The sequence below is a fragment of the Sylvia atricapilla genome, chromosome 2 (genome assembly GCF_009819655.1).
Source record: "Sylvia atricapilla isolate bSylAtr1 chromosome 2, bSylAtr1.pri, whole genome shotgun sequence".
NCBI lineage: Eukaryota > Metazoa > Chordata > Aves > Passeriformes > Sylviidae > Sylvia > Sylvia atricapilla.
In genome coordinates, this window is record NC_089141.1 from 25635439 (window position 1) to 25662831 (window position 27393).

Genomic DNA, 27393 nt, shown 5'->3' on the forward strand with positions numbered 1-27393 from the left:
AATGTGACTGAAGGTTTTTATTGATTTTCAAGTGAAGAGAGATATTCATGTGCCAGATTACTTTAAAACGCCTCGCATCACAAGGCGCAGCTTGTTGTAGAAATAGCAACAGAACTTATAGAAGCCTGAACTGAAAATATCAAAGTTGAATGCAGTGAAGAGGAAGAGTTTGTTGCAGATCATTGCATAAAGAGTTATGAAGATACAAAGCCAGAGAAGTGTGAACTTTCCATTGTGATTTTCTTATTGGTTTTTACTATCATTGCTGCTGCATAAGTGCCTGCCCTGCTGAACAGGCAAGGCAATAGAAATAAATGGAAAGGAAGCAAAAAGGTTTTGGTACTTTCAAGCTACTTTACACCACCCTGGCAAGTGCATGAAAACCTGCTGAGGAGAGGTCAGGGGGAGTGAGAGCCTCCATTATCAATGCCCACAGTAGCTTTCTTGTAGGAAAAGTAGCTGTATCACTGGCCTCCTCCCCTCTCCAGCATCATCCCAACTGGCTCTCTAGTGACAAAGAACAAGAACCAGAAAGTGCTAATCAACTATAAAACCAGTTATTTTTAGGCCTTTTCTCAGTATCAGGCAGTAAGCTGAAGTTCACATGAAAAAGTAGAGCTCCACTATTTTTAGAGTCTAATTATTAACAAAAATAACCAGAGTATTCTATCTGTACAAATTATTTTCTTAAATTAGCAGAAAATTTAATGGAAGACCTCCTCTGCTTAGCAAATTTCTAAGGCACTAATCTCTGAAAGTCACTTTGCAGCTGATATACCAGTCTTTTCTTCCCATCTCACTGAGTTTCAGCTGTTTCACAACAGCTCTATAAGAAGTTCTTCAGGAAGACATAATATTCTGTAGGCTTTGCTGAGCCTTGGTACGCAGGAGGAAAGATATCCAAGTGACCACCTACTCCACATCCTAGACAAGCTTCTGATCTACACTCAGTGTAGTTTCAGATGTACTTCAGCTGTAGAGGAGGTCTCTGCCCAAGAAGAGTCCAGGTTTATTATTTCTTACCCTCTGCAGGACAAATGAGGGCAGAAAGAAGAACAAGACTGAGAAACGGCAGTTCCTGAGCTGAAGTGAAAATCAGCACAGTGACTTACAGTTCAGTGCTGCTGCAGAGCTACCAGCAAAAGGGCACGAGCATTGAATAGAAGTCCCACATTTGGCACTTCCATTAGTCAAGTGGCAAAAAATAGCATTTCCTGCACAGAGCAATGACACCCTACCACCTCTTCTGGAGCTGTACCTCACTGGATCTTAATATGTTACAGCACAGACTTTCTCTCCATCATCTGGCAGTTTTTTGTCCTCTGTGCTGGTCTTAAGTCCATCTCACTGTGTGACCCTGAAGGAATCAGTCATTTCTTAGTGTGGGTTATCAGAATTTTACCTTTTTGTGACAGATGAAACCCCTAGAGATGGAATGTGGCTCTCTGAATCAGCACTTACAGTGGAAGATGGCTCACTGAAGACGGGCAAGGATGCAATGCCTGTGAAACCCAGGGAATAATGCAGCTGCCCACAGCTGTTGCAAAGAAGCTGATTTTAAGTGAATCAGCTGATAGTTTAAATGTTTCTCCCTGAGTTTGTTAAAAGAAGATGAAAACTTCCCTGAGATAGCCAGACTTGCAAAGGAGACTGTGCTTATATGACCCAACATAATGTATAAAATTTGAAAAACTAACGGAATAATTTCAGTGAGAGCAATGGGGTTGAGTTAGCTTCAACTTACATTATCCTCCCCACTGACTGGGGACACGCAGTGTCATGACCATGGACATATTACAAAAAACACATTTGTATTATGATTTAATTTCAATTGAAGTTTTTATATTTTTCTAAGTTAAACTTTTGTTTATATTCCATTTTCAGTATATTTTGTACTCCTCTGCTAAATCAGAAATCCATTGTAATGTCAACTATCTTCAAAAGAGACATTAATAAGATGTTTGATATTTAACGTTACATCTTCCATGCAGGAATTTCTAGAAGAAACTGATCAAAGAAATACTGTACTCTGATATCTCTTTAAGTAAGCAATTACTATTTTCATTTGTAGTTATTAGAATACAACTCTTGTGATGACATTCATAGCTTTATTTTTTTTATCAGATGTAAAGGTTCCAACTGTAGTTAAATCACTGGGGAGAAAACTGGCAGAAAGCCATTTTAACTTGTGCTCAGGATCCCCAGCTGCTGAAACTAAGTCGGTAGCTTTTTGGCCTCACAAACATGGTTAAGTCTATGAAAGGAGGAAAATTCTGACTCTCTCTGTTCTCTCTTGGGCACTTGAAGTTGGAGAAGACAATTCCTCTTGAGATTTATGATGAAGCGTGTATCTTCTCTTCTCCCTCCAGGAGTGAGAATGTAGGAATTTTATACTGACTGGTTTCAGGTTAGTTAAAATATTACTAACAACCTACCCTAAGCCACCTCCAGTGCTATTCACCAAGGGGCTTTCGCTGCTATAATTTGCCCTCCCTTTCTTGTTTCTGCCATTTTCATAAGGGAATTGGCAGCACTTTCTCTTTGTGCCTCAGCACTTCTCTTGATGCTGATTCATAAGGCAGCATATGTTATTTTGAGATGAGAGTGGGTACGTGCTTGGCTAAGACAGAATGGAAATCCTTGCTTGACTTATGGACACAAAGCACAATTCTTTGTCTACAAAACACAACCTGTGACTGTCCTGACAGATGTCAGTGCCTCTTTTGCAACAAGCAAATGTTGTTTTCATGACACGGTGTCAGCTGGAGATGGGTCCGTTCCTGCATGTCTCAGGCGTGCAAGGACAGTCTGCATCCTGCTCCCCCATTTCTGTAGTGGCCACACGCCCTTTCATGTTTTTCTGTTGACTATTCTTCCTGGGTTCTGATTGTTTCTGGTTGTGAGAAAAGATCTGGCTCTGCCAAGAGCTTCCACAGGAGCAGCTGGGTAACGAGTCATCCTTGTGCATGCATGAGGGGTTCATCCTTCCCTTTAATGATTGGTGTAGAATCACTACAGACTGGAGAAGTGGCTCCACTAAGGAAAGCTGTAGAGCAAAAAGGAGATTACTAGCAACAAGAGCAGAAAATGTAACTGACAGTAGTAAGAACTGTATAGCTGGGCTTCTGTTCAAATTAGTCTTCTGTTGATGCTGTGTAAATAGCTTGATCAGTGTGAAGGCTGATGTTTTATGATTAAAGTACTTCTGATCCTTGAATTTCACTGATTCATGTGACTTTTCTTAACCTGAAAAGCTCAGAGAGTGGATGTCAGCCTTAGAAACGTTTTTACTATTCACAGTTGTGAAGAAACCTTGAAAAGACTGAGAAAAAGTTTCTGGGTACAGAAAGGCCTATAAAAGTAACACACTGACGCAAATTCAGTGTCTTTTTTTAGCCAGTCTTATCACCTTTCCACATATAAGGTTGGCATTATTGTTCTTTAACCACAGTATGGGCACAGCAGGATGTACAGCAATGCAAAATTCTTTGTTGCACCAACCCTATCTGTGTTCCAATGGCATAACATACCTTCAGATTTTCCTGCCTTTTGATATGCTGTTGTACTGCCCTAAAACCCCCTAAAACTAAAACAAACAAACAAACAAGCCCAAAAAAGGGGAAAAAAAAAAAAGCAGCTGTGAATTGCTTAAAAGAACTTGGAGTTAAAGGGTAAGACTGAAAGTTTCACTTGCTGGTTGTTTGAATGTCAACATAATCTCCCAAACAGGAAGAAAAAGAACAGAGAAATAACATAAGTAAAAATAGTGTTTCAATTCAAGGTGATTCAAGGTTTATTGACATAGAGTGCTTTTTTTTTTTCTTTCTGGAACATATCAAGCTTCATGGGATCCTGTTACTTTAAATATTTCTTCTTTTCATGGAATGATTGGCAGCTGAGTGGGATAGAGGAGAAGAAGCATCAGCTCTCACTTCTGAACTGGCTGCACATTCAGAATTAATGGGGAGGGAGAGCTTTCTGACAAGGAGAAGATTTTGAAAATGTAAAAAACACAGACAAAAATAGGATTTTTCATAGACATATAAATCAAGGGAGTATGCTCTCAGTACTGACATACAAATCAAAAACCACTGTGTTTGGTCTGTTAATATAACTGAAGTTTGGCCGCCAAACCACCCTAGGCTCTGTCTAGGATCAATAGAAAGAAAAAAGGTTCCTTTAAAGTATGGTTTGAGATGGGCAGAGTTGCCATTCAGAGGTGTTTCTCTCTGCTGCTTGGACAGGACAAGCAGGCCAGCAGCTCAGACACCTTATTAAAGTGTTTGAGTTTATGTGAGCAGATTCCAGATTCTAGCTGATCCAGTCAAAGTAAAATAACTACAGAAAAGATTTGTGGATTCGATGATAGAGAACATTAGGACTCTAACCAATAAATTGTGCATATTTCTTAAAATACCATGGAAAACAAATAACTGTCATCAAGATCCCCTAAAAAAGGCTTGTAAAAATATTTGGGGTGGTTTTCTTGGTTTGGTTTGGGTTTGTTGGTGTTTTTTTGGGGGGTGTTTTTTTTTTTTTTTTTTTTTTTTTTTTGTTTGGCCACTCAATCCTTGGAGGTAAAACCATTCTGCATCACATAAAAAACCCTGTTCTTTTTTTTCTCCTTTTACTGACAACAAAATATTTTCAGCAGAACTCTGAAGCGTGTTGCTAGCCAGAGGAATGCAGTGTTCTGCCACCAGCAGCAACACACACAAATTGTATCCCTCAAACAATACTTTTTTTATAGACCATACCATGGAGAAAGATCTAAATGGTTAAAAGATGAGGAAAGAACAATGGAAACTGACAACAGCATCTCCCCTAACTCCTTAAGAAATCCCAAATAAATAATATTATTTTTATTTAACTTAAGATTTCACACTAAAACCAGATGATTAAAAAGGATTTTGATTTTAAATTGATGTCAAAGATAGCAAAGTCATATCCAGCAGTCAAAAAACTAAATCCAATGAAAAGTGAAAAAAGGCTAAATATAGAATTGTTGCCTAGCACATTAAGTTAATTGACTTGACTTCCTTTGTACTGTACAGTCTGTACAATCCAGTGGCTTTCATAAATCACTGGTCTTTTTCATTTTATTGAGACCTCAGTTCATCAGGTGTAAAAAACACCCTAGTGAATAGAGATGTGAACATTTCGTACGATTGAATGTCTGAGAAAAAACAGAGGCTGTGATCCTTTGTTATAGATTCCTAAATTTACCAGATTTTAAAATATCGGCAAAGAAGACAAATGTGATGTGTGCAATAGATATATAAACCACTTAGATGCTCAATTTTATTTATATGTTGTGTTTGATTTCCCAGAACCACAGAGCAGCTGAGTTTGGAAGGGTCCTCTGGAGGTCATCTGGTGCAATCTCTATTTACAAGCAGTACCAGGCCAGTTGCTACGTGTATCCAGATGGCTTTTGATTATCTTCAAGAAGAGAGATTCCACAATCAACCTGGGCAATCTGTGCCAAGGCTCAGTCAGCCTTGCAGAAAACGATATTTCCAGGTTTTCAGATGGAACCTTCTGCATTTCAGTTTGTGCCCATTGCTTCTGATCCTGTCACGGGGCACAGCTGGCAGTGGGAGACCCTGTGGGGCAGGTAAGGGAGCCCAGGATCCAGGTGGGAATCCCTATGAGCTACGAGGTGTGAGGGTGTTACAGAATTTAAGAAAACAAGACCAACTGTATTTATTTGCTTCAAAGGTGAGAATACTTGGAAGTGATCTAAACTCAGAGACAATTATATTTAAATGTTCCCATCCTGCATTGGGAGCTTGTATTACTAACAGCTCACAAGTTAGTTGAACTTAAACTTACTTCAGCTTAGCTGGTACTGCATCTAAAATATGAGGTTGGTTTTGAACTTGAGATCTGTAATTCTCCACCTCTAAACTGGATTTTGTCACAACATCCATACAGAGGAACAGTGAACACAAAGGATGCAAAGAAATATAAAGCTAGGACTTTTCTATGAAACTGCCTTTTTAAACATGATACTTCTCTATCAACATATAAATATATATGTTAATATACAGATATATGTTGTATACACGTATATAAAAACACTTGATGTGGTATAAGATTTTAACTTAAATAAAATTTAGGATTTTATAATTTTACAGTGTTTGAGCCCACACAGGCATAGTTATGTCTCCTCTGACACAGTTTTAATAAGACTAACATGGGTGCACAAAGAAATGAAACTCATGGCACTACATCCAGTTTGAATTTTATGTAAATATAAAACATTGGGTGTATATGTATTCACACATGTATACCTGCTAAAGAATTTTGTAAGCAAGTATAGTAATGTGCCTTTAAGGAACTGTGGGGCTGAAATGACAAATGATCACAATATTAAGGCAGTTATTGAATTATTAAATAGCATTGTCCTGCTCACTCAGAATTAGGATTATGTATCACATTTCCATTTTAGTTCTAAGATGGGGAGGGGAGTAACTTTTTTGATTTGGAATAGTGTCAGAGAAGAAAATGTCGTGTGACTATCTTATGGTAATTCATTAATTATCAGATTCTGGAACTACACTGGGTATCAATTTTTTCTTTAATGGTGATGGTATTTTATAACCATGTTAAAGCAGCTAATTAAATTTAAATCTGAAGTTTAAAATGCCCATGTAAATGAAAGCTACTTGTAAGTCTTCCTTCTGGTTTCAGCTGGGACAGAGTTCATTTTCTTAGTAATTGGTACAGTGTTGTGTTTTGAATTTAGTGTGAGAACCTTGTGGTTGACATACTGATGTTTTCATTGTTGCTGAGCAGTGCTTGCTCTAAGCCAAGGACTTTGCAGTGTCTCATGCCCTGTCAGCGAGCAGGTGCACAAGTATCTGGGAGGAAGCATGGCCAGGACAGCTGAGCCCAGCTGGCTGAAGGGATATTCCACTGAACATCATGCTCAGTGTACAAACTGGGGTGAGATGGCTGGGAGCCACTGATTGCTGCTCAGAGATGGGCTGGGCATCAGTCTGTGATGAGAAACTATATTGTGCATCACTTGTTTGTCTCTCACTCTCCATTTCATTAAAATTAATATTATTATTATTATTAGTAGTAGTAATATTAATAGCACTGTTGTTATTATTGTATTTTACATTCTTTAAATTATTAAACTCTTCTTAGCTCATGAGTTATGCTTCTTTTTTTTCTTTTTTTTTTCTCCTGTTTCTCTTCTCCATCTCCCTGGGGAAGAAAAGGACTGAAGGAGCATCTGCGTGGTACTTAGTTGCCATCTGGGGTTAAACCATGACAGTCTGCCTAGTAATGGACAAAGAAATAATAATCTTTCTGCAGACTACAAAGGCAGTCATGTGTATGTGTGAGACTAGTCCCCATTTATAGCAAGGACAACATATATGTTCTTAACTGCCCTGTAAATTTAGCCTAATGAACTACACTTGCTTGTATTTGGCCATTAAATGTTATTTGGTGTTAGTTTACCTAGTGTAAGAAATTTCAGTGGAAGAGACTGAGATTAATAACCAGTCAATTCCAGGCTTGGTAATATATTTTTTCCCAGGAGGGCTGCGAATGCCATAATTGACTTCAATGTGTTTTCAGGAGTCATTTAAGAAAATGGATGTGTATCTAACATGCAGAACAAAGGTAATACCTCTAGTTTCAGCAAAATTACTCTTGCTCCATATTGTACAAGGTAGATGAGGAGTGTTTTTAAATACCCTGCTGGTATGAACTTGATTCTACAATAAATAATCATGCTGAGTGGTACTGACACACATGAGCAAACCAGTGTGTTCAGCATTTCTTGCATTATTAATCAAACATCTAGTGAAATGTTCAGAGATCTTCAGTGATTTGTGTTAACTACAGTGGGTTCTGAACCACACCTATTAAAAAGGTATCTACACTGTGTATTTCAAAAGCAGCAATTGAGAGTCGTGTTGATATAAATCAGGCTTTTGTAGCTGTGTGTTAATGATCAAATAAGCTTTTGGTATCTTAAACCCATTTTTAAACACAGTTAAGAAAGCAATACAAAAAAGTATGCTCCTAACATTTTTACACAATTGCAAAACAGAATGATGAAAGCTCTATTCTTGAGCAAAACCACCGGTGATTCATCCTTTTAAATACAATTTTATATATAGATGTGAGCTGGTTTTGGATCTGCATAAATCAAAAATAATTCTGCTGAAACTGCTGGATTTACACGAGGGTAAACCTGTCTGGAGCTTAGAATGCCTTTGTTTTCTAGTAGGCTTAGTTAGAATACTCAGTTTTACCAGGTGGACATAGGTCTTGCAAACATAAGAACATTTGCCTTCCCTTTTACAAAGCAACAAAGACATATTTTATGGGCACTGAAAAGCATTATTGGTTTTCTGTTGAGGAAGGTACAAACCTAAAAAGATAGAAAGATGGCACAGAGATTTTTTTCTTCAATAAAATAGTGGTATTGAGCCTCTGAGAATATTTTCACATTTTCATGAAAATCTCACAGTATTAAGTGCAAGCCCCTTCTTTACTTAAAATCCTTATCTATCTTTGCCATCCATTAAGTTTATCTGATTAAAAAAAATTCTTAGAAAAGCAGGACAGAAAATGAATGTCAAATATGGAGAAGACAGAAACATAAACCCATTGGCCTAGTTTTACAATTTTTTAGGCTAACCTTCATTAAACAGTATACACACTGTCATGGTGATAGTGTTATTATTCATTACAGTATGTTTGAAAAATCTAAGAAGTATGAGATGGAGTTTGGCACTGGAGGCTTGAATTAATCTCTTGGTGCTGAATAAGAAATTCAGATAGGTAGCAGGACACATACTTTGAACAGCCCTGGAAAGTGCAATCAGCTTTTGGACTTAATAGAATATAAAGATTCAGCTATTTAGATATTAATAGAAGAGTAATGCAGTTGAAATGGCAAGCTAGGAAAATGATCTTTACAGTAATATGTCAAGTTCAGCAACGACAATGTGCCTAGGAGGTGAGATGAGGTGAGCTGGAGCTGAGCTGCTGCTTAGGATCCTGACATGGAGACAAGAGAGGAATATTGCACATTGTCCTGGTTCTACTCGTTGGAGCAGAGATTTCGGTGGGTTTCAGGTGTGTGTGCAAAGGTATAAGGATTGGTGGAAAGTTTCCATTGGTAGAGTCTCACAGAATTGTAAATTCCTTATTTGTGAGATTACCAATTGGTTAATCATTTGTGAGACAATGCTGGTAAGGGCAAATTTTAATGGAGAATTTCAAGGAAGCTTTAAAATACATACCTTGATAACTAATTTAAAAGAGTCTTGTTTTTTTCTAAGTTATGTTCTTTTTTCATGATTGGTGGGGGTGAATCACGGGCCTAGAACTACATGCTCTCTTCTTATTTCATAACTGACTAATCTGTCAAAAAGCAGTGAATGTTGGGCTTATTCACTTTGACAGAGAAATTGAGATTTGCATTAGACCTTACAGGCTGTTGCAACTCCCCCTGTTATTTCCTTATTGACAGGCTGTAAAAGGGTAAATTGATTCACTCCACTGAAGGCCTCCTGCTACCTCTGCCTACAGCTCCTTGATTCCTGACATTTGTTAAACCTGACAATGGAACAATGATCTGCAAGTACACAGGCACCAAAAAGCAGGGGGTAGGTAAGGAAAATGTGTGCCTGTGGCTAAATGGAGCAGGGCCCTGGGGACAATGGATGAGGAAAAGGCCAAGCTACCCAGTGCTTTCTTCACCTTGACCTTTGCTGATAAGGACAGTCTTCAAGGAGTCACAGAGTGATTCTGTGACTTTTTGATAATGAATTTAAGTTTTTCTATTGCTCTTGTGTTTCTCTGTATTTAGACTGTATTTCCCCATCCCTTCCCTCCTTCCCTCCTTCCTCCCTCCCTCCCTTCCCCTCCTTCTCCTTTCTCCCTCCCTTCCCTTTTCACCCTTCGTTCTTTTATTCCCTCTGTCCACCTGCCCACCCACTTTCCTGACTGCCTTTCATCCCTCCTGCCTTTTCTTTTCCAACTTCACAAAATAATTTCATTATACAGTTTGACTGCCAGTAAATTTGCAAAGCATTCTGTTACATGGCTAAATATAGTACTATATGAATATAATATTTTCCAGAACAGGGCTCTTACTTGAGGGTAACTTTACATTTGCCTCTTCCAATCCAAATAATCTAAGAGATCATCAAACTTACACTGAGCTGAAAAGGATTCAGCTGAAATTTCAGTCTGCAACATACATTCTTGCACATTAAAATACGTTCCCTTTCTTTGTCTTCCCTGCCCAATACCTGTATTGTACCTCAGTTTTGCTATTTTGCATCCTTGGTCTGCTTCAGGCTTGCAGAGGGTTTACTGGGTTTTACCAAAGCGAATGAAACTGAAAGGGTAATGCTGGCCCTTAGCTTTTTTTAAGGCTCAACAATAGGCAAGCATCCCTTGCAACTGTGGAACAGCCCCTGCTCCTAGTAAATTTGGCTAATCCTAATTAGGTTTAAAACACTGTGCCTTCTAGAGAGACAACTACATTGTGACAATTGTGACATTGTTAACTCGATCTCATTTTATTTCCTCCTGAAACAGCTGTTCCAGATGTACACTTCGACAAGATGCAAACTGTGGGTAGTAAGAAGCAGTGGTACTTTTTACATTTGACTTCTCCTTCTAGGGAAACTGCGAAACTACTGACCCACAATACTGAAGTACTACATGCCAGATATACAGCTGGGCTCAGTCACAAGGGATTTCTGCAAAATACACTTTACCGACACTGCTTGGCCATGTGCATTAATCAGTTTGTCCTCTGCTAAGTTCTTTCATTTAGGAAAATGTTCTTCCTTTCCATTCCCATAACAATTTCTGCACAGCCTTTAGTTAAAAAGAGGTAAGCAAGATACTGTATAATACAATGGTCATGGGCCTGAGAAGATGACTTATAAGAAGAGATTACTGTGTGCTGAACTTGATTTGTCAAAGAGGAGCCTAAGGGGCAATCTAATAGCAGCCTGCAAGTTGTTGAAAGATAGTTACAAAGAATATGGAAGAGAAGTCTTCTAAATAGCAGAAGATGAGACAATGAGGTTAAAAGGTCACAGCCTGCAATTATTGAGGTTCAGATAGGACAATAAGAAAAATTGCCCTCTGAGAAGTCTGTGCAGCACTGGAAGAGGTTATCCACAGAGGCAGTGGAATCTCTGTGTTTGGAGATTTTCAAGACTTGGCCAGAGACAGCAATGGTTAAAATGATTTAATGCTGGTGACTGTTCCACACTGGGTGTGAGGTCGGTCGCATGAGATGGTCTACAGAAGTTTGTTCAGACCAACACATCTGTGTTTCTGCCACACCACTGTGATCCCTATTTATATAGGACTCAGAGGTGTTACTCCTGATTAATCCTAATGTGAATAATATTAGAGTAAAATGAAAAAGTACAAATCCTATACTTCAGACAGGTTAATGTTTAATATGGGGCACAATCATGAGATATATGATCCTCAAATAGAAGTAGTTCAGAATGAGTTACAGGAAGGCTAAATTACTTCCCTGTTTGTGACTAAGGAAAAAAATATCAGTAGCTGGTTTTTCTCCCAAGCTGTGGTCGAACTTCACAATGGATTGAAGAATAGCACAAGGACACAACTAGAAACTGAAACAGATGGCCCCTCTCTTTCTATATAAATGAGAAATTAAGGTCCAAAGCAGAAATAAGTTTGAACTGGTGGATTGTTGTTGGAAGGCCTGTCTTGATCATGTGATATTCTGGACTCTGAGACAAGGTCTGAGCCTTCCTGATCCTACTGGAAGCAATGAAACATAATCTGTCTGGCCAAAAAAGGACAAGAAGACAGGAGAACTGTGAGGCCACACATGACCCACAAGCACACCTTGGGGCCACTGAGGCAACACTTCAACACTACTCCTTGGAGACCATGACATATTACTGCTTCCCAGCCAGCAGATGTTTACTTTCATCATACTGACACGAGAGACTGAAGTGCTACTTTTTCTTTATAAGAAGGAGACAGGGGAGGAACTGTGGCAGAATGTCTCAGATATGCTTGGTACCTTGGGACAGGACAAGGAGAGCACTAGGAACTGAAGTGTGTGGTCTAAAACAAACAGAATGGGAAGCTTGCCAGCCGCACTACGGTGAAGAGTTTGGCACTAAGAAAAGCTGAGGAGGACAGTGGTATAAAACAATGTCTTAGAAAATACCCACCCCCATGCCCTTCTTCCAGGGTGGGTCCCCCTCCTCCTCCTCAAAAAAAAAAAAAAAAAAAAAAAAAAAAAAGAGAGAAAAGCTTAAGAGCTTAAGTAACTCCTTTTCTGTGAGCACTGATGAGGAAAAGTGGTAATGCCTCTTTTTAAACAAGAATTCACTTTGTGAGGAAAGGACCCAGGTACAGTCTTCAATACACACAAGCTTCCAAAAGCATGTATTGCAGGACAGGATATTTTAACTGAGGGAGAATGGTATTCTCTTCACCTTCTTTATTGTTTCTCTGTCAAAAATTTCAGCTTAACAATTTGTTCTCACCTTAATATCCTTTCAAATGTTTTATTACTAAAATATTCTCTTCATTTTGGAAAGAAAAACATTGAGATTTTATTTATGATCACCTAGCATTTCACACTCAAAACACAAAGGAAAATTATCTTTAATTTCTGCACTTAACAAAATTTTCAGAAAAGCGAACTTGGCAGTGAGTGCTTCTGAAAATGAGTCTGCCTTATTTCCAATTCAGGTCTTTAAATCTCCGAATTGTTGATGCAATAAAATGAAGATAAATAGATTTTCTATTCCAGATTTTTAAAGCGAGTTTCCATTTTTATAATCATATAGATCATGGAAAAGTCAGCATTTTATATGCCTTTAAATTTTTTGTTTTTAAAATATTTTTAGAACTGAGACTTAACAAATTTGGCTTATAAGAAATATCTAAAGCTATCATCCTTGACCTTACTGTACCTCTTAAATCATAGAATCATAAAATCATAGAATCAATCACAGAATCATAGAGTCAAAGCATCATAGAGTAAACTGAGTTGGAAGGGACCCATCAGGATCATTGAGTCCAGCTCCTGGCCCTGCACAGAGCCATCCCCAAAAATCATACCCTGTGCCTGAGAACATTGTCCAAACACTTCTTGAACTCTGTCAGCCTTGGTGCTATGAACCACTTCCCTGGGGAGCCTTCTCCAGTGCTCAACCACCCTTTGGGTATAAAACTTCTCCTGATATCCAACCTCAGCCTTTCCTGACTCAGCTTCACGCTGTTTTTTCAAGTCCTATCACTGGTCACAAGAGTGAAGAGATCAGTACCTGCCTCTGTGCAAGTTTAATCTCAGTCTAAAAGTGAAACAGTAAGAATGAAGTAGAGCCCATCCTCTCACTGCTGCTGTGAAGTGACTCAGCTCCCATGCAAGACCCTGAAAGAAATAACATGCCAGAAGACTTCATGAAGCCAGCCAGGACTTGTTCAAGGGCACAGGAAAGAGCCAGGTAGGCTGTGATTAATCAACAATTGTTCCATTCTGACATGGAGAAGACACCCTTGTAGTCATCAGCTGACCCCTTACTGGGTAATCTCCTCTTTGCTTCCTTGAGGGGAATGCTTTTTGTTTTTGTTAATTAGAGGTTACTCCCAAAGAAAAAAGAAAAATATGGAAAAGACCCATTTTACCCAAAACTTCTAGATCAAAATAAAGACAAAATTAAAGCTAGTGATCAGGGCAGCAGGTAACAGAATTCTCTGTGGAATCAGAGGTAGGAGTAACAAGTTTTGTCATTTACTCCCTTCAGCTCTTCATTATCTCACCTGTCAAGGGACTGAACTTTGTTCCAAACTCAGAAAGGCTGAGGCAAAACCTTATGAAAATAATAATTTCAATGCTTTTGTACCTTTAAGTATTTCTCTGCTCTGACTTTACGAGTAAAGGCACAAGCCTTCATCTTTCACAATCGGGCTGAGGATGGAGTTCTGGAAGGCGTGTGAATCAGTCTTGCCAAGCTCACTTTTTGCATGGATGTAGAACAACTACAAAATCTATCACCTACAGAATATCTTGTGCTCTTCTCTGAAGAATTTTCACAAAGTGAGTTTGGGGAAAAAAGTGTCATTAAAGCCTGCTCACTAACACAGAAATAATATTTTAGCATTGGCACAAGGACACAATGTGATTTGGCCCATGATGTCACCAATGCAAACCATACCCTTTCTAAAAATCCCAGTCTTCTTGACACTAAAATGTTACCCACTAAAACCTATGCTGGCAGAGAGTGAACCATGCTAAGATATCTTTATCTTGAAACTCTGCTTTGAGTGATTGCTGTTACTCTTTCCTTAAGAGTGTTCCTTCATCCTATCTCTATTATTAATGCCAGCTAAAATCTATTTCTTCAATGGGCCAAAATATCATGATCAATACCTTGAACTTTTAGTATTAAATTTGAGAAAGGAGTGGAATGCATCTAGCTATATCTTCAGCTGTGCTAAATTAATGTTCTGCACAGCTAAAGTTGTAGAAGATGGCTCAGAGCCATATTTCTGCTCCCCCACTCTTGAATTGGCTAGAGACCATAAAAAGCCCCTATGGCTATGTTAGAACTACCTAGTCTAATAACTACGAGTCTATTAACATGGGCGACTCGGTTCTAGTAGGAGCATTGTAAAGGATCAAAATGTGCTGGAGGTGGAATATTCCCTGTTTTAACTCAGAGCTGTCTCTATAGCCCTTGGGAATTTGACTACACCCACAGGGAAGCCTGGACACCATGGGTCAGCTTTCTGACTGCCTTGTCAGCAGCACAAAACCTCTGGATCATGAGCCAGTGGCCTGGTCTCTGTAGCTCACCTACACTACTTGCACACACCCACAACTTTTCCCATTTGAAGCTGTGTGACACAGGCATGTGGCCACTCAGTAAGGTTGAGATTTGTGTTGCAAACAGCCTCCTCAGCTGGCTCTGTGACACTGGGCCAGACCTCTTGTGACTTCTGTCAGTCTAAGATGTACACCATACAGCACTGCCATTTCTCTCTTGGGTAAACATCACCCACTCAATTAATGTTCATTCATATATGATGTTCTAAGCAATTCAGTAACACCAAAGAAGAAATTTTCACTAATGAACCACAGAATTCAATAGAATGAATGAAAAATCTTAGAGAGATTAAATTCTACCTGTGAGATCACCCAGCACAATAACCAGAAGCAGAACTTCAATTTACTGAATAAACCCAGGCCAATTTTCTCTGTTACACACACTCCTGCTCTGCTTCTGTTAATTTCTACTTTGGTAGCTTATTAAGGAAAAATCCCTCTTCCTACTCATAAATCACAAATAGAAGCTAATGCTTTCAATAGATTCTATAACTTCTTTTCCCCCCCTCAGTAGTGGTATGATTGGTTTCATGCCGATAGAACACTTTAACCTCCCCACTTCTGACAACAGAATAGTCAGTTACCTTTGCTGACCTGGATCACATAATCCTGAATCAGTTTCATCTATCTGTTTAGGGAAGTACATCCATTAGGCATGTTACTCCAAGTCTAACCAAAGCTTAAGGCTTTCATAATAGGACATTCAGGGAGGACTCTATTATGCTACCATAAATAAATTAACTGATCTCTCTATTCTTAGCAATGAGACAGGAATCTTTTCTCTCTACAGACACTGTGAAGTCTTCATCACAAGAATTGCTTTTTATGAAGTTACTAAGCCATTAGATTGTACAAAACCAGATCAGTTTCAAGTCCTAGGATTATTTCAGTCAGACACTAGTCTGTCACAGGTGCACATAAACCCTGGCACTTTGTGGTTATTGCACCTTCTCAGTATTACTTCTCTCAGTACTTAAAAGGGGTCTATACAAAAGATGGGGACAAACTTTGTAGCAGGACATGATGTGATAGGACAAGGCATAATGATGAACTAAAATAGGGTGAATTAAGACTAGACTTATATATAGACAAGAAATAACGAAGAAATTTTTTACAATGAAGATGGTGAAACACTGGCACAAGTTGTCCAGAGAGTTGATTAGCACTCCATTCATGAAAATATTCAATAACAGGTTGGATGGGGTTCTGGCCAACCGGGTCCAGTTGAAGATATCCTTCCCATGGCAAGGTGGTGGGAGTAGAGGACCTTAAATTTTCCTTCCAACTCAAATTATTCTATGATTTTGTGTTCCCTTCACCTGGTACAAGTTACAGACAGGCACAGTTCTTGTGAAATCAGACTTCTTTCAGATTTTTTTCTCCATCACTGATATCAGGCCTAAAGATTCCAAATAATACATTTAAAATAAAAAAACCCAGAACCCAAAATCTACAGCACCATGAATTTTGCAGAACCTTTGTGCGTATGTTCTACAAAGAACAGTTTCTCTTTTACTTTGTTTTCTGTCAGTGTCTTTAATTATTTGTCAAGAATGCAATTCTGCATCTGTTATTTATGCAAATATTCCTGTTTTATTTAGACAAGCCTTCTTTCCTGACTAAAGATACAGAGGTTCATTTTTGTATCTGGAGGAGACATTCGGCAGCTTTTGTTCCAGTGGTGGTCATGGGCAATAAAGATTTTCTGCATCTTTTTTCCTTGTGTGCTGCAGACACGGATCTGAAACCATTCTGGCAAGTTTGCTATTAGTGGGACCTGGTGGCATTTAGTGAGGGTCTAAATAGAAAAATCTTAGTTGTGGTGTGGTGTTTTTTTTTTTTTGGTGTTTTTTTTTTTTTTTAATTTTATTTTTATTTTTTTTTTCCCTTGACTTTTATTTTTATCCAAAACCACTGTGTGTTCTCAGGGTACTAAAAGCATACAACAAACCACCGGTCCTGCATAAGCTCTGGCAGACAGACTGGTACCAGGCTATTGTCAGTGAAATAAATTGCAAAACCATTCTGGTAGTTCTGATATTCTGACCCAAGGCCCCAACAGCACCTGTGGAAACACTTGGACTCACTTGACCATGTTTTGTATCAAGATATAAGGTTGTGGGGATACTAGTGATGTAAATGTCTGTACAGCTGGAACCATGAGAGCACACTTCTCTAACTTTCCTGGTAACACAAAGTGTCTTCCTTGACTGGAAAGTAATGCTGGGGAGCAATTGCTTTTCTATTCTGTATTTTTGCTTGAGGAAACAGTGAGTGCTGTCTTGCTGTAGCTTTGTTTTTTCTTGTCTGTGCCTGTTGTCATCATTTCCTAAAGCTCTTTAAGATGAAGAGGTAGCAGCTGTGGGCACAGAGGTTAGTCAGGGGAATAAAAGGTTTCTCATGCAGTGCCCCTGTTCCTTGACTTAATGTATTGTTTTAAACTGTTCTACAACTGAAAGAGTATACTTGTGATATTTGACCAAAACTTTGATAAATGCTCTTAGCTGTGGTAGGTTTAAAAAAAAAACCCAAAACATAAAAAAATACACTATGAAGCTGTAGCAGAAGTAAATTGGGTCAAATAAATCTAAGGAACAACCAGAAAGTCTTTGGAATAATTTGGTATTAGGGTATTCTGACCAGTTGTTAAATGTTTTAATTCTTCATCTCTCATTACAGCTGATTTTTTAATATCGTGCCTATATCACTGTGACATCAAAATTCTTCAGAAATTTAATATCAAATAATGAGTATTACTGGTAACCCATCTGTTTCAAATGAAGCAAATTTATACCAATTCCTAATTTTCCCTGACACCGTGGTAAGTCCAAAAGTGAGATATTTTGTCCTGCATTCCTTCTGCCACACATATTTGTTAACTTCAGGAGAAAGTTAGAGAAATACAGGTTTGAAGGTCAAACTGGTATCATATGATTTCTCTAAATATAGATGCTTGACGAGTAAAAGAGCTTCACAGGTCTTGGCATATTTTGCTTGGTGCACTTCTACCTCTGCACAAATGCAGACAGACAACTTCTCTCCATTCATATCAGAAATAAGAACACCAATTAAACAGAAAATATCTAGGCAGGGGTTACAAATGTATCCCTCCTGATTTTCTGAAGGTAGAAGGGGATGAGGATATGTCTAATCTGCAATATTTTCCCTCTCATTTCACAAGTCTGTCACTGATGGATACTCTGAGGAGATGAAGCACAGCACTTTAATATTCTCCTTACTTGTATGCAGCATTGGAAAGAATCTGTTTTTGTAAAAAAAAAAACAATCCTTCCCCATAAAATAATATTACGGTGTGTGCAGCATTGCACAAGCAGGAAAACATGATTAAACAACAAAAATGCGTTAAGAGTGAATGAAATAGTAGAGGAACCTTTAAAGAGCTTTTCCTCCTCTATAGAAACAATTCTCATTGAAAAAAATGGCTTTGAAAGGAAGTGTCTGTGCTTGTACATTTCTCGTTACAATCCTGTCCTGGGATCCTGGGATCTATAATGCAATATGTGCTGTCAGGACTACGACAGTTTACAGATGTGCAGCCAGACTTCTTGCTATTTATAGATGCCTCTTCTGCAAACAGTACTTTATGGGCTTGTAGTGCAGTAGCAGGCATGTTCTCTGATATACTGCTTACATCATATTCATTTAAGAAAATTTGGCTCTTCAGCTGGCACGGCAAAGGAGGCATATTTATGAAGGTCATGCAGAGAGAACACTATTGTGAAGAGAAATGTGGATGGAATTCATGAGCGAGCAGGACACCTACTGGGAGATCTAACTGAAAGGAGGAGACGTTTGGCAGAGATGTGGAATAAAGAATGGAATAGTCATGAGTTCACAGTACGTTTTGCTCTTTATCCCCTCTGCGGGGTAACTGGGGGGAAGGCTCAGTGCCTCCCCTGCAAGGGCAAAGCTGTAAAGTTGTTTGGGGTGCAGTGTCCATGGGTTCTGTACATGGCTGTGCTGCATCTTGCTTAAGCATGTGTGAAGTGTTCAGTCAGAGTGCTAGGCACAGTCTATTAATAGAAACAGCGAGTTTGGCACACGCTCGCACTTTCGCCTGTCTCCTTCTCACATGCTCCCAGAGATGCTGGGACTGCGTCCTGCATCCTTCTGCTTTTCCAGACCTGAGACTTCGCACACTGCTGTATCCCTTGAGAAGTCTCAGTGAGGTCAAGACAGCCCCAGACAAGTAAACAGGGGCTGCTCACCCCCAATGTTGAGGAAGCAGAAGGTAACGGGTGGGGGAGCGGCGGGTGGGGAGGTGATGGATTTCTTGCAGAAAACCTGAGAGCTCGCAGGGTACCCTCCCGGCCTGAAGGCAGTGCAGAGCTATTTTCGGCACTGCCCAGGCCGGCCGGACAGCCCCCACCTCGGGCAGCTCCGCTTGGTAACCTCCAGGATGCTGCAGAGGCACGGATGCTCCCGAAGTCCCCCCAAGCGATCCTAGCCAAGGCTGCCGGCGGAAAGCACGGGGAGCTGGCCAAGGTGCTGCCGCAAGAGACGGTCCGTCCCTTTCGGCGCGCCCAGCACCCGAATCGCCGCCGCCCGCTGCCCCAGCCCCGCCGCGGAGCCGAGCCTCCGCTCCGCACGGCCGCCCAACTTCCCGGGAAGCGCCTGCAGGGCTCGGAGCCCGGCAAACTTCTCTGCTACGGGGGACGGAGGGCTCGGGGGAGGGGAGGTGGGGGCAAATGCAGGAAACCACAGCAGCACGGCGGGCAGAAGCTGGCCGGAGGGGCCGGGAAAGTTGTTCCGCACTTACTGCTGCTTCTGCCCAGGGATCAGTGCTCGGGTCTGGGGGAGCGCGGCGCCGGCTCCGGCTCGCATCCTTACTCACCTCGGTGCTGTCGGCAGCGTTCTCCGCCATTTTCCTCCTTAGGAGCAGGCAGCGGGAGGAGTGTTTCATTCCCATAAGAGCTAGCCAAGGGGTTGGGGCTTCGGGGCTGGTGTTTTGGTTTGTGTTTTCAAAGATCTCCAAACACTGATGTGCGCCAAAGGACAGGGAGATAAAAAAAAAAAATATAGAAAACAGCAATAAATCAGTCAGCTTTGTCCTTTCTGCGTCGTCCACAGGAATGTTTGTCTCCTCTTAGCATCGGGAGCTCCTCAGGCACTTTCAAGTCCTCCTCTTTCTCCCCTCTCCTCCACCTCCAGCGAGTTCTTGGGGTGGGCAGAGAGAGGCGGCACACACTCTTCAGGTTAAACTAAAAGGCTGTCGGGCTATGAGTCCTCCCCTTCAGAGAAAGCAGTCAGGCTAAACAGGAGAGAAGCACCAGCTAAACTGAACTTGGGCGTGCAGTGACCAGCTGGGCATCTTTGTGTCCTGTGGCTACTCTTCCAGAGGCAGAGGGAGCCAGAGACAAAGCAACAGGACAAGGAAATCATAGCCCTTTATTTTCCTTCTTTAGGCTTCTTTCTTTCTCTCTATGTCCCAGGACACTTCCTTTAAAGACGGTCACAGAATTTGCCACCCTCTTTCTATGAATGTCTTCTGAAATAGAAATCCCTTCTCCTCCTCCTCCTCCTTCTCCCTCCCTCCTCCCCCCCTCTCCCCTTCCCTCTCCTTTTCCCTTCCCTCTCTTCTCCCTTTCTCTCTCCCTACCCCTTCTGCTCTTGGGCAGAGCTTGGTGCCCCTCACTGGGAATTGCATTCACGTGTCTTTCGTAGAAAAAAAAATATAATTTCAAGCTCCCCCCACCCATCGCCTACACCCTCTCACACACAAGCACGCATTCACACGTACGCACACACACGTTGTCTCTCTCTCACACAGACATGCACAATTTTTTTTTTTTTTCTCTTCCCCATCCCTCCTCTTCTTTTGAATCAGCAACACTTTTCTTTGCAAGGACTCTCGGCAAGGCTCTTAGAGAGCAACCGAAGAAGTCTGCTCCAGCTTCTTTCCTCCGAGTTAAGTAGCAAACCTGCTTTCTTAATATATCTTCTCGTGTGTGTGCTCCCAGCTCCTGTTTTACTTGAAGTTTTTTCAGGAGGATCCACACTCCGTCAGAAAGCCGTGAACTGTAGGAATGTAGTCCCGATCCGGCGGCAGTTCCTGCTGAAAAGGGGGGAGGAGGAGCTGGGGGGAGGAGAGGGGAAGAGGCGGAGGGAGAGGTCTTGCTGGGGAGGGAAGGGAAGAGGCTAAAGGTGATTTGAACTTGTTTTTAGCCTTTTCCTAATGACATCTTCCTCTGTAGGAGTGCATCGCCACCTTCCCCACACGTTTATTTTGCTTTCACTCCTCCGGGCACTTTCTAGTTGTGAGTTGTCAGCTGGGAGGATTGGGTTTACCTCACTCGTGTTGCTGTGGGTAAGGGCGGGAGAGGGGGCGTATTACATAATTAATCCTTCCAACTTCACTTTCCGCAGCTCCATCTCCAGCCCACTGTTCTCACGTTTCTGTTTTGTTTTTATACGGAGGAGGTGAGAAAATAATGCTGGTGCGTGGGTGTGTGTTGCTCGAAGGATTTCAAGGACCAGAACAGGATTGCTGCTCTCTGAACAGTTTGAAATTATTTCCTCTGGGGGTGCCAATGGAGACCTGAACAAGAGGTTTGAAAGATTACTTTTGATGCATATTTTAAGGACATAGCCTGCTCAGATGCTTCATCAGTAACAGATTTTGATAGACTTGGGGTTTTGAATTTTTGTCCCTTGCAGCCTATTTTAATATCTTTCAATTAGAGTTTATCCTCAGCTGACCTCTGGAATACCGGCATACCATGAAGTTCTGCCAAAAAACCAGGAGGTCCCTGGGCACACAGGAGGCAGAAATATTCCTGGGGGTGGGGGAATGGAAATAGAGAATGTGAATTAGAGAGTAGAGAGCAAAATTATTCTCTTGCCCCATGGGGACGAGGAGGTGGGGCCAAGAAAATTAAAAAGGCGAGTTTCTCCTTTTTACTTGAATGACCCTCGCAAATTCTTGCTCAGAAATGGATCGGTAGGTATGCATTAGATTTCAGGAATTTGTTATAAGTCACACAGTAATAAGAAACCTAGAGAAGCAGAAGGTGTGTGGTATGCTGAAATGTCAAGTGGCAATGAGAGTATGCCATGTAGGGCACAATGGTACCATATGAAGGATTTTCAGAATATGAGAATATGTTTTAGACTCACATTCTGTACAGACTGAAACTGGACCTCTGTGAAACAATTAGCAGAGCCATTTGATCAGTTTTTCACAAGCTTCTGATTTTCCCCTATTCCTTTCATCTCACATTTATTTTGACACTTGAAGTTCTTTCATTAACACCACATCACTGCTAATTTTTTCAGTAATCGTTCACACCTCCTTTGTTTGTATTGTAGAATTTTATTTCACACCTTCCAGGCATGAGGCTTAAATAATGACAGGTGGAAGTGGGTCATCTCTCTTTTTCTTTGTGACATGGAGCTTTTGAAGGTCTTAAACCCCTTCAAATATGAAAACATCTATGGTCATTGCCAAGTATTCCAAAGCTACTCACATAATCTTGGGCTATGGACCTCTTTCTCACCAAGTTGCTAAGTGAAGGGGTAAGGGGAAAAAATGATCTGCAGATAAAAAAATTTAATGTCTCTGCAATCCTTGTCACAATGTTTTTCTCTGCTGTGGCATGAATATCTGGTGTTTAGTGAGTGAAGTTTTAGTCAGCATGTATTTGGACTAACCTGCATAGTTTTAGTGTGTCTTTTCTATTTTCAGGTGATACACACAGCTAAACTTAGCCTAATTAAACATTTTAAAATAAATCGGTGTTCTATATAGAGAAAAAGAATTTGATTTTGAAAAACTACTCCAGAACATATTTTCCAGTTTTCTCTGACAGCTGGGTTTGTATTTCTGGTACAGCTCAATCACTCTTTAGTCAGCTAAATGAGGCATCAGATTTTCAAAAGCACTCGGCAACTAGCAAAGTTGGCAGGCAGAGATTTAATATATCCTTCCCTCCTATGCTTCAGATACTGCATGACTTACCCTGGCACCTATTCTTGTCCTCCTCCACCTCTTTGTCAACACAGATGATACCTGACTGCTCATCCTTGAACGTGGTGCTGATGTTTTACAGATACTGGGAAAGCCTTCCAGTCTCTTAGTTTCCAGCATAAGAATGAATGTTTTGGTCCTGAGCTCCTTTGGAAATCTGCCAGATGGTTGGTGTCTACACTCCATTTATGTTCTATATGTGGTTGAGGAAACTGCATTGGAAACATACACACAGTTTTCTTTAATCTTTATTCCGAAGGGTAAACAATTGGTCCTACTGGAACCTTTCTTTAAAATCAGGTAGAAGTTACTCCTTGTAATAATTTTTAAGGGACTCAGAACAGTTTGTTTACATACACAGATGTCTGTGAGCACACAAAGACACTTGGCCAACTATTCAGTTTGAATATGAGGCTCAGTGCAAGTTCCTGTTGATACTGAAATTCACAGCAACAGTGAACTTGAAGATTGTGAGCTTTCATACAGTTTAGGGCACAAATTCTACTCCCATCATGTGAATACAAATCCTGTTGACATCACCCATTACCACAGGGTGATAATTGGTTATTGGAACTATCTTGGGACCATATTTCTGAACCCCTGTTTCGTTAGATCTTGAGAAAAAGAAAACTGTCGTGAAGAAAATGTCATGGTAGTAGAAGTGCATTTGCAGCAATGCCAGGAGGTGTCAAAAGCATCTTCTGAGTTTAAATATATCATGTGTAAGTACATGTGAAGGTCACCAAGTATTAGGTTTTGAGTAGAGTGGTGCTGAAAGGGAAGTGGAAAGGGAAGCATTTATTACTTCAGAACTCCAATAATAGCAGCTGTGGTTGAGGCTGCTGTGCTACTTGCTGAGTGTGGCAATAACACTGTGCTGGCCCTCAGAAGATTCAGACTTATTGCCAGCTTTGTCATTAGCTTGGATGAAACCCAGATGTCTGCATTTGAGGTGGGGTAATCCTGTGCATCGGTGCAGACTGAAAAATTGCCCAGCAGTCCTGCTGGAAAGCATCCGGGGGTTATGGGGTGGAGGTGCAGCTAGGTTGGATATGACTCATCACACTCTCACTGCATGAAAGGCAAGCTGTATAATTCATCTACATTAAATGGAAAGCGGCCAGTGGAGTGAGGGAAGTCTGACTCTCTCTCTCTTTCTCGACTTGGAACTGGTGTGACTACATCATTGATTCTGTGTCCAGAGCTGGGTTTAGGAAGGAGGCTGATACATTGCAGATGGCTCGGTGGACAACTGCTACAATGGTTTATTAGGACACTAAGCTGTGAGGAAAACTGGGCTTGTTAGGCAGCCAGTAATGTCTTATGACTAGCTTTAAGGATTGTAACTAAAACGACCCAAACTCGACTTTGTACAGCCAGATCATTTGAAAATGGGCAACAGCTTCACGTTGAAGGCTTTAGAAGTTCAGATTCAGTATTAGCCAATTCTTGGACTATAAATCCACTTCCTATTTGGATGGCAAGATATTGTAGCAAAAATTATTCCTGTTCCAATATCCCCACCAAATTTGTTATCTAATCAATTTTGTTTGTTATCTGATTTGTTATTGGAAGGACCCTTCTGTAGCATCACTTTGCACTGTTTTTTTATTGCTCAGGAAGTCACAGTGACTTCCTTTGTCTCAAAAGATACCTTTGCCAATCTTTCCAGTCTCTTTGTGCACTTTTATCCCTACTGCGTCTCTCAAGGTTGCCAGTACTTCAAATATTACTCTTATTCCTGAAACAAGCCTATGTTAATTCCAAAGAATTTGAAGTGAATTCTAATTCACACTGTAGATTTAAAGATTTTATTTTATTTATGCTGTTTCTTCCTTGTCCTTTAGTTTTCCCCATTAACTTTCCCACCCCCACATGTATCATCTTCTAACCAGGGTCTTCTTCATGAACCCTGCATATTCCAGCCTTTTCCTGGGAATCATTGCAGTTTTCAACCATTGATGTTAGGTTTGAGTGAGGAAGGGTCTGTCAAGAATATATGTCCAGGGCTCAGATCGGTCAGTACTGAATTATAGACACCTTCTCACAAACAAACCCTTAGCCATACTTACAGATAATGCAAACGCCCCAGAACTATCTCTGCAAGATATTTTAATTACTTTTTCTGAGATTGCAAACTTCACTTTATTTAAAAACAGAAGCTATATTTTGCAGTTGTAAATCTGGAAATTTAATCTAAACTGAACCAAAGTGTTCCTTCCATTCTTTTTCTTCCACTGAGAGTGCCAAACTCTAAATAAATTGTAACTGGGTCAGTTGGAAGAAAGTTGTATTCTGACAACTTCTATAAAGGTCACCAAAGTGGGTCTTCAGTCCTCTGTGGATTGGAGGAGCTAAGCAGGATTTTGAGAATTGTGATTACTACAATGGCAGAGATAAATGGGTGTAGCATTGTGATATGTTTATTATACACTGAGCTTGTTCAGTTCCCACCTAACTTCTTGAGCATTTACAAATCAAGTACTCAGAACAGACAGCAAAATACTTCTGAAGTTTGATGTCAAAGTTTTCTTAAAGTTATGGGGTGCCTAAAAATTTTGTTATCCAAAATTTTTACCCCTGGTAAGAAAAATATGGAGTGAGTTCACTGAAAGAGCCATAACAATTACTAAGTAACTGAGGAACTCTCTCATATGAAGATAGGCTCAGAGTGCTTGACAAGGGAGGGGGTAAAAAAGATGGAGCCAGACTCTTCTCAGTCGTACTCAGCAAAAGAAGAAGAGAAAATGAGCATAACTTGAAATAAAGGACACAGAAGCTTTACAAACTAACACTTTTTTACTGTGAAGGTGTTCAAAGATATTTTGTAGTTTCCTTCCTTAGATGTGTTAAAAACCTGGCTACAAATGGACCCAACTGTAGCTGACAGTCCTTTGAGTCGGGGCTGAACTAGATGATTTCCTGATGTCTTTTCTAACTTCAGCAGTGATGTAATTCTGTGATTGTGGAAGAGCCATGAAAATCACTTAGATGGCTCTGCCAGACCTGGCAAATGGGCATCTGTCTTTTTGCTTTTTCTTCTGTATTATTCCTGAAGCCTTGAAAAGAAAATATTATATATGAATAATCTCATACCATGGGGATTTGATATGTACAGCCAATATTGTCACAGAAAATATATGCTGAGAGAAGTGGCAGACTGTTGCATGTATTCTATTCTAAAGTTCTCACAGGAGAGAGGTGTGTAATGTTGTTTGAAGATGCTAACCTCATTATAATGCCATCTCCCATAAGATATAATGGGTACAGAATATTGTACCCAGGCACATACCTTATCAAAAAGAGTGAAATAATACTCTCAGAGTCATGAACTCACTGAAAAGAAATGTAAATAGCTAGAGTCCATCCTATCTTGTCGCTTCTCTTGTGTGATAGCTTTAAGAAACTTTTCTTTCTGAGAAAAAACTCTGCCTTCTGCCTCATACTGTTTGCTGGAATCTAAGATGGAATTTCTACACATAAAGACCCATTTCTTTTTCATCTGTTCTGCCTTTCTCTCCTGATGGATTATAGCATGATTAGCAAGTCTGAGATGAAGACCAAATATGTAAAAATGTCATTATTCATTCAAACAAGAGGTTTTCATACTTTCTAAATATCGAATCTTAGTTTCTTTGCTTCTTAGAGTACAGTCAGTGCCTAAAATTGGAATTCCTGTGTCACATGAGGTTAGAGAAATTTAACTAGATCACAGATGAAGCTGCAATAATTGAAATTACACCTCTCTTTTATTTCTTTGCCCAATAGCAGGCATTCTGTCATCTTGGTTTCTGCCATTTTCTGTTTTTCAGAAAATGGATGAGGCATTTATTTGCCTCCTTCAGTGATACATGTAATGCTTTGAGAGCACTCCTGTAAAGCCTTTTAACTGGAAGATCTTTGAAAATAACTTGGATGGCTCTGTCAAGTCTGGCAAATAGCTGTCTATCTTCTTGCTTTCTCTTCCATAACTGACTTATACAGTGAGCCATTCTGCTACGTTTCTCACGTTTCCCTGTTGTGAACAATTTTCTTCATATTCAGCTGTCACTGTTGACAAGCTACCAACGGTAACTATGATAGTGGGCTGGCATTTCTTTCTCCCCAGTTTGGTATTTTCCTTCCTCTTCCAATAAAGAAAATTGCCAAATCCTGCTGCCTCCCACTAAAACGTGAAAAATAAGAAAGTGTGAGCGGTACTGTGTATTTCATGAGCTGAGAACAATGTAGCTCATTTTCCAGAAATGTCTATAATTTAGCAAAAGTGAGGTCATACCTCTTCAGAATGTTGCTTGATGATGTTCTCCAATAAATTAAATATAATCAGGCTTTGGCCAGGTTAAAGCATGGAGTCAGCACTCTGAGGTGCCTAAGATGATGATTTTTCTAGCTGCAAACAGCTCAGCCTCCTGGATTATTGATCTGGTAGTAGACCTTGGCACCAGATGTGGCTGTGGACTTTGGCAGAATCTGGAGACCCTGCTAATTCATCTGTGATCACTGCCAGGGAGAAGATCAACTT

The 27393-nt window shown here is 40.3% G+C and overlaps 1 protein-coding gene across 1 annotated transcript in view; it reads right to left on the reverse strand.

Moving 5' to 3' along the window:
- The window catches only part of PRMT8 (protein arginine methyltransferase 8), a 55599-nt gene extending 34702 nt beyond the window's left edge, over positions 1–20897 (reverse strand). The window contains exons 1-2 of the mRNA XM_066341055.1: positions 20827–20897; positions 19740–19883 (exon numbers count right to left, since the gene is read on the reverse strand). Coding sequence (XP_066197152.1) covers positions 19740–19814 — 75 coding nt within the window. The 5' untranslated portion in view covers positions 19815–19883; positions 20827–20897. The remainder of the gene's footprint in view (positions 1–19739; positions 19884–20826) is intronic.
- Positions 20898–27393: the final 6496 nt, after the last annotated feature.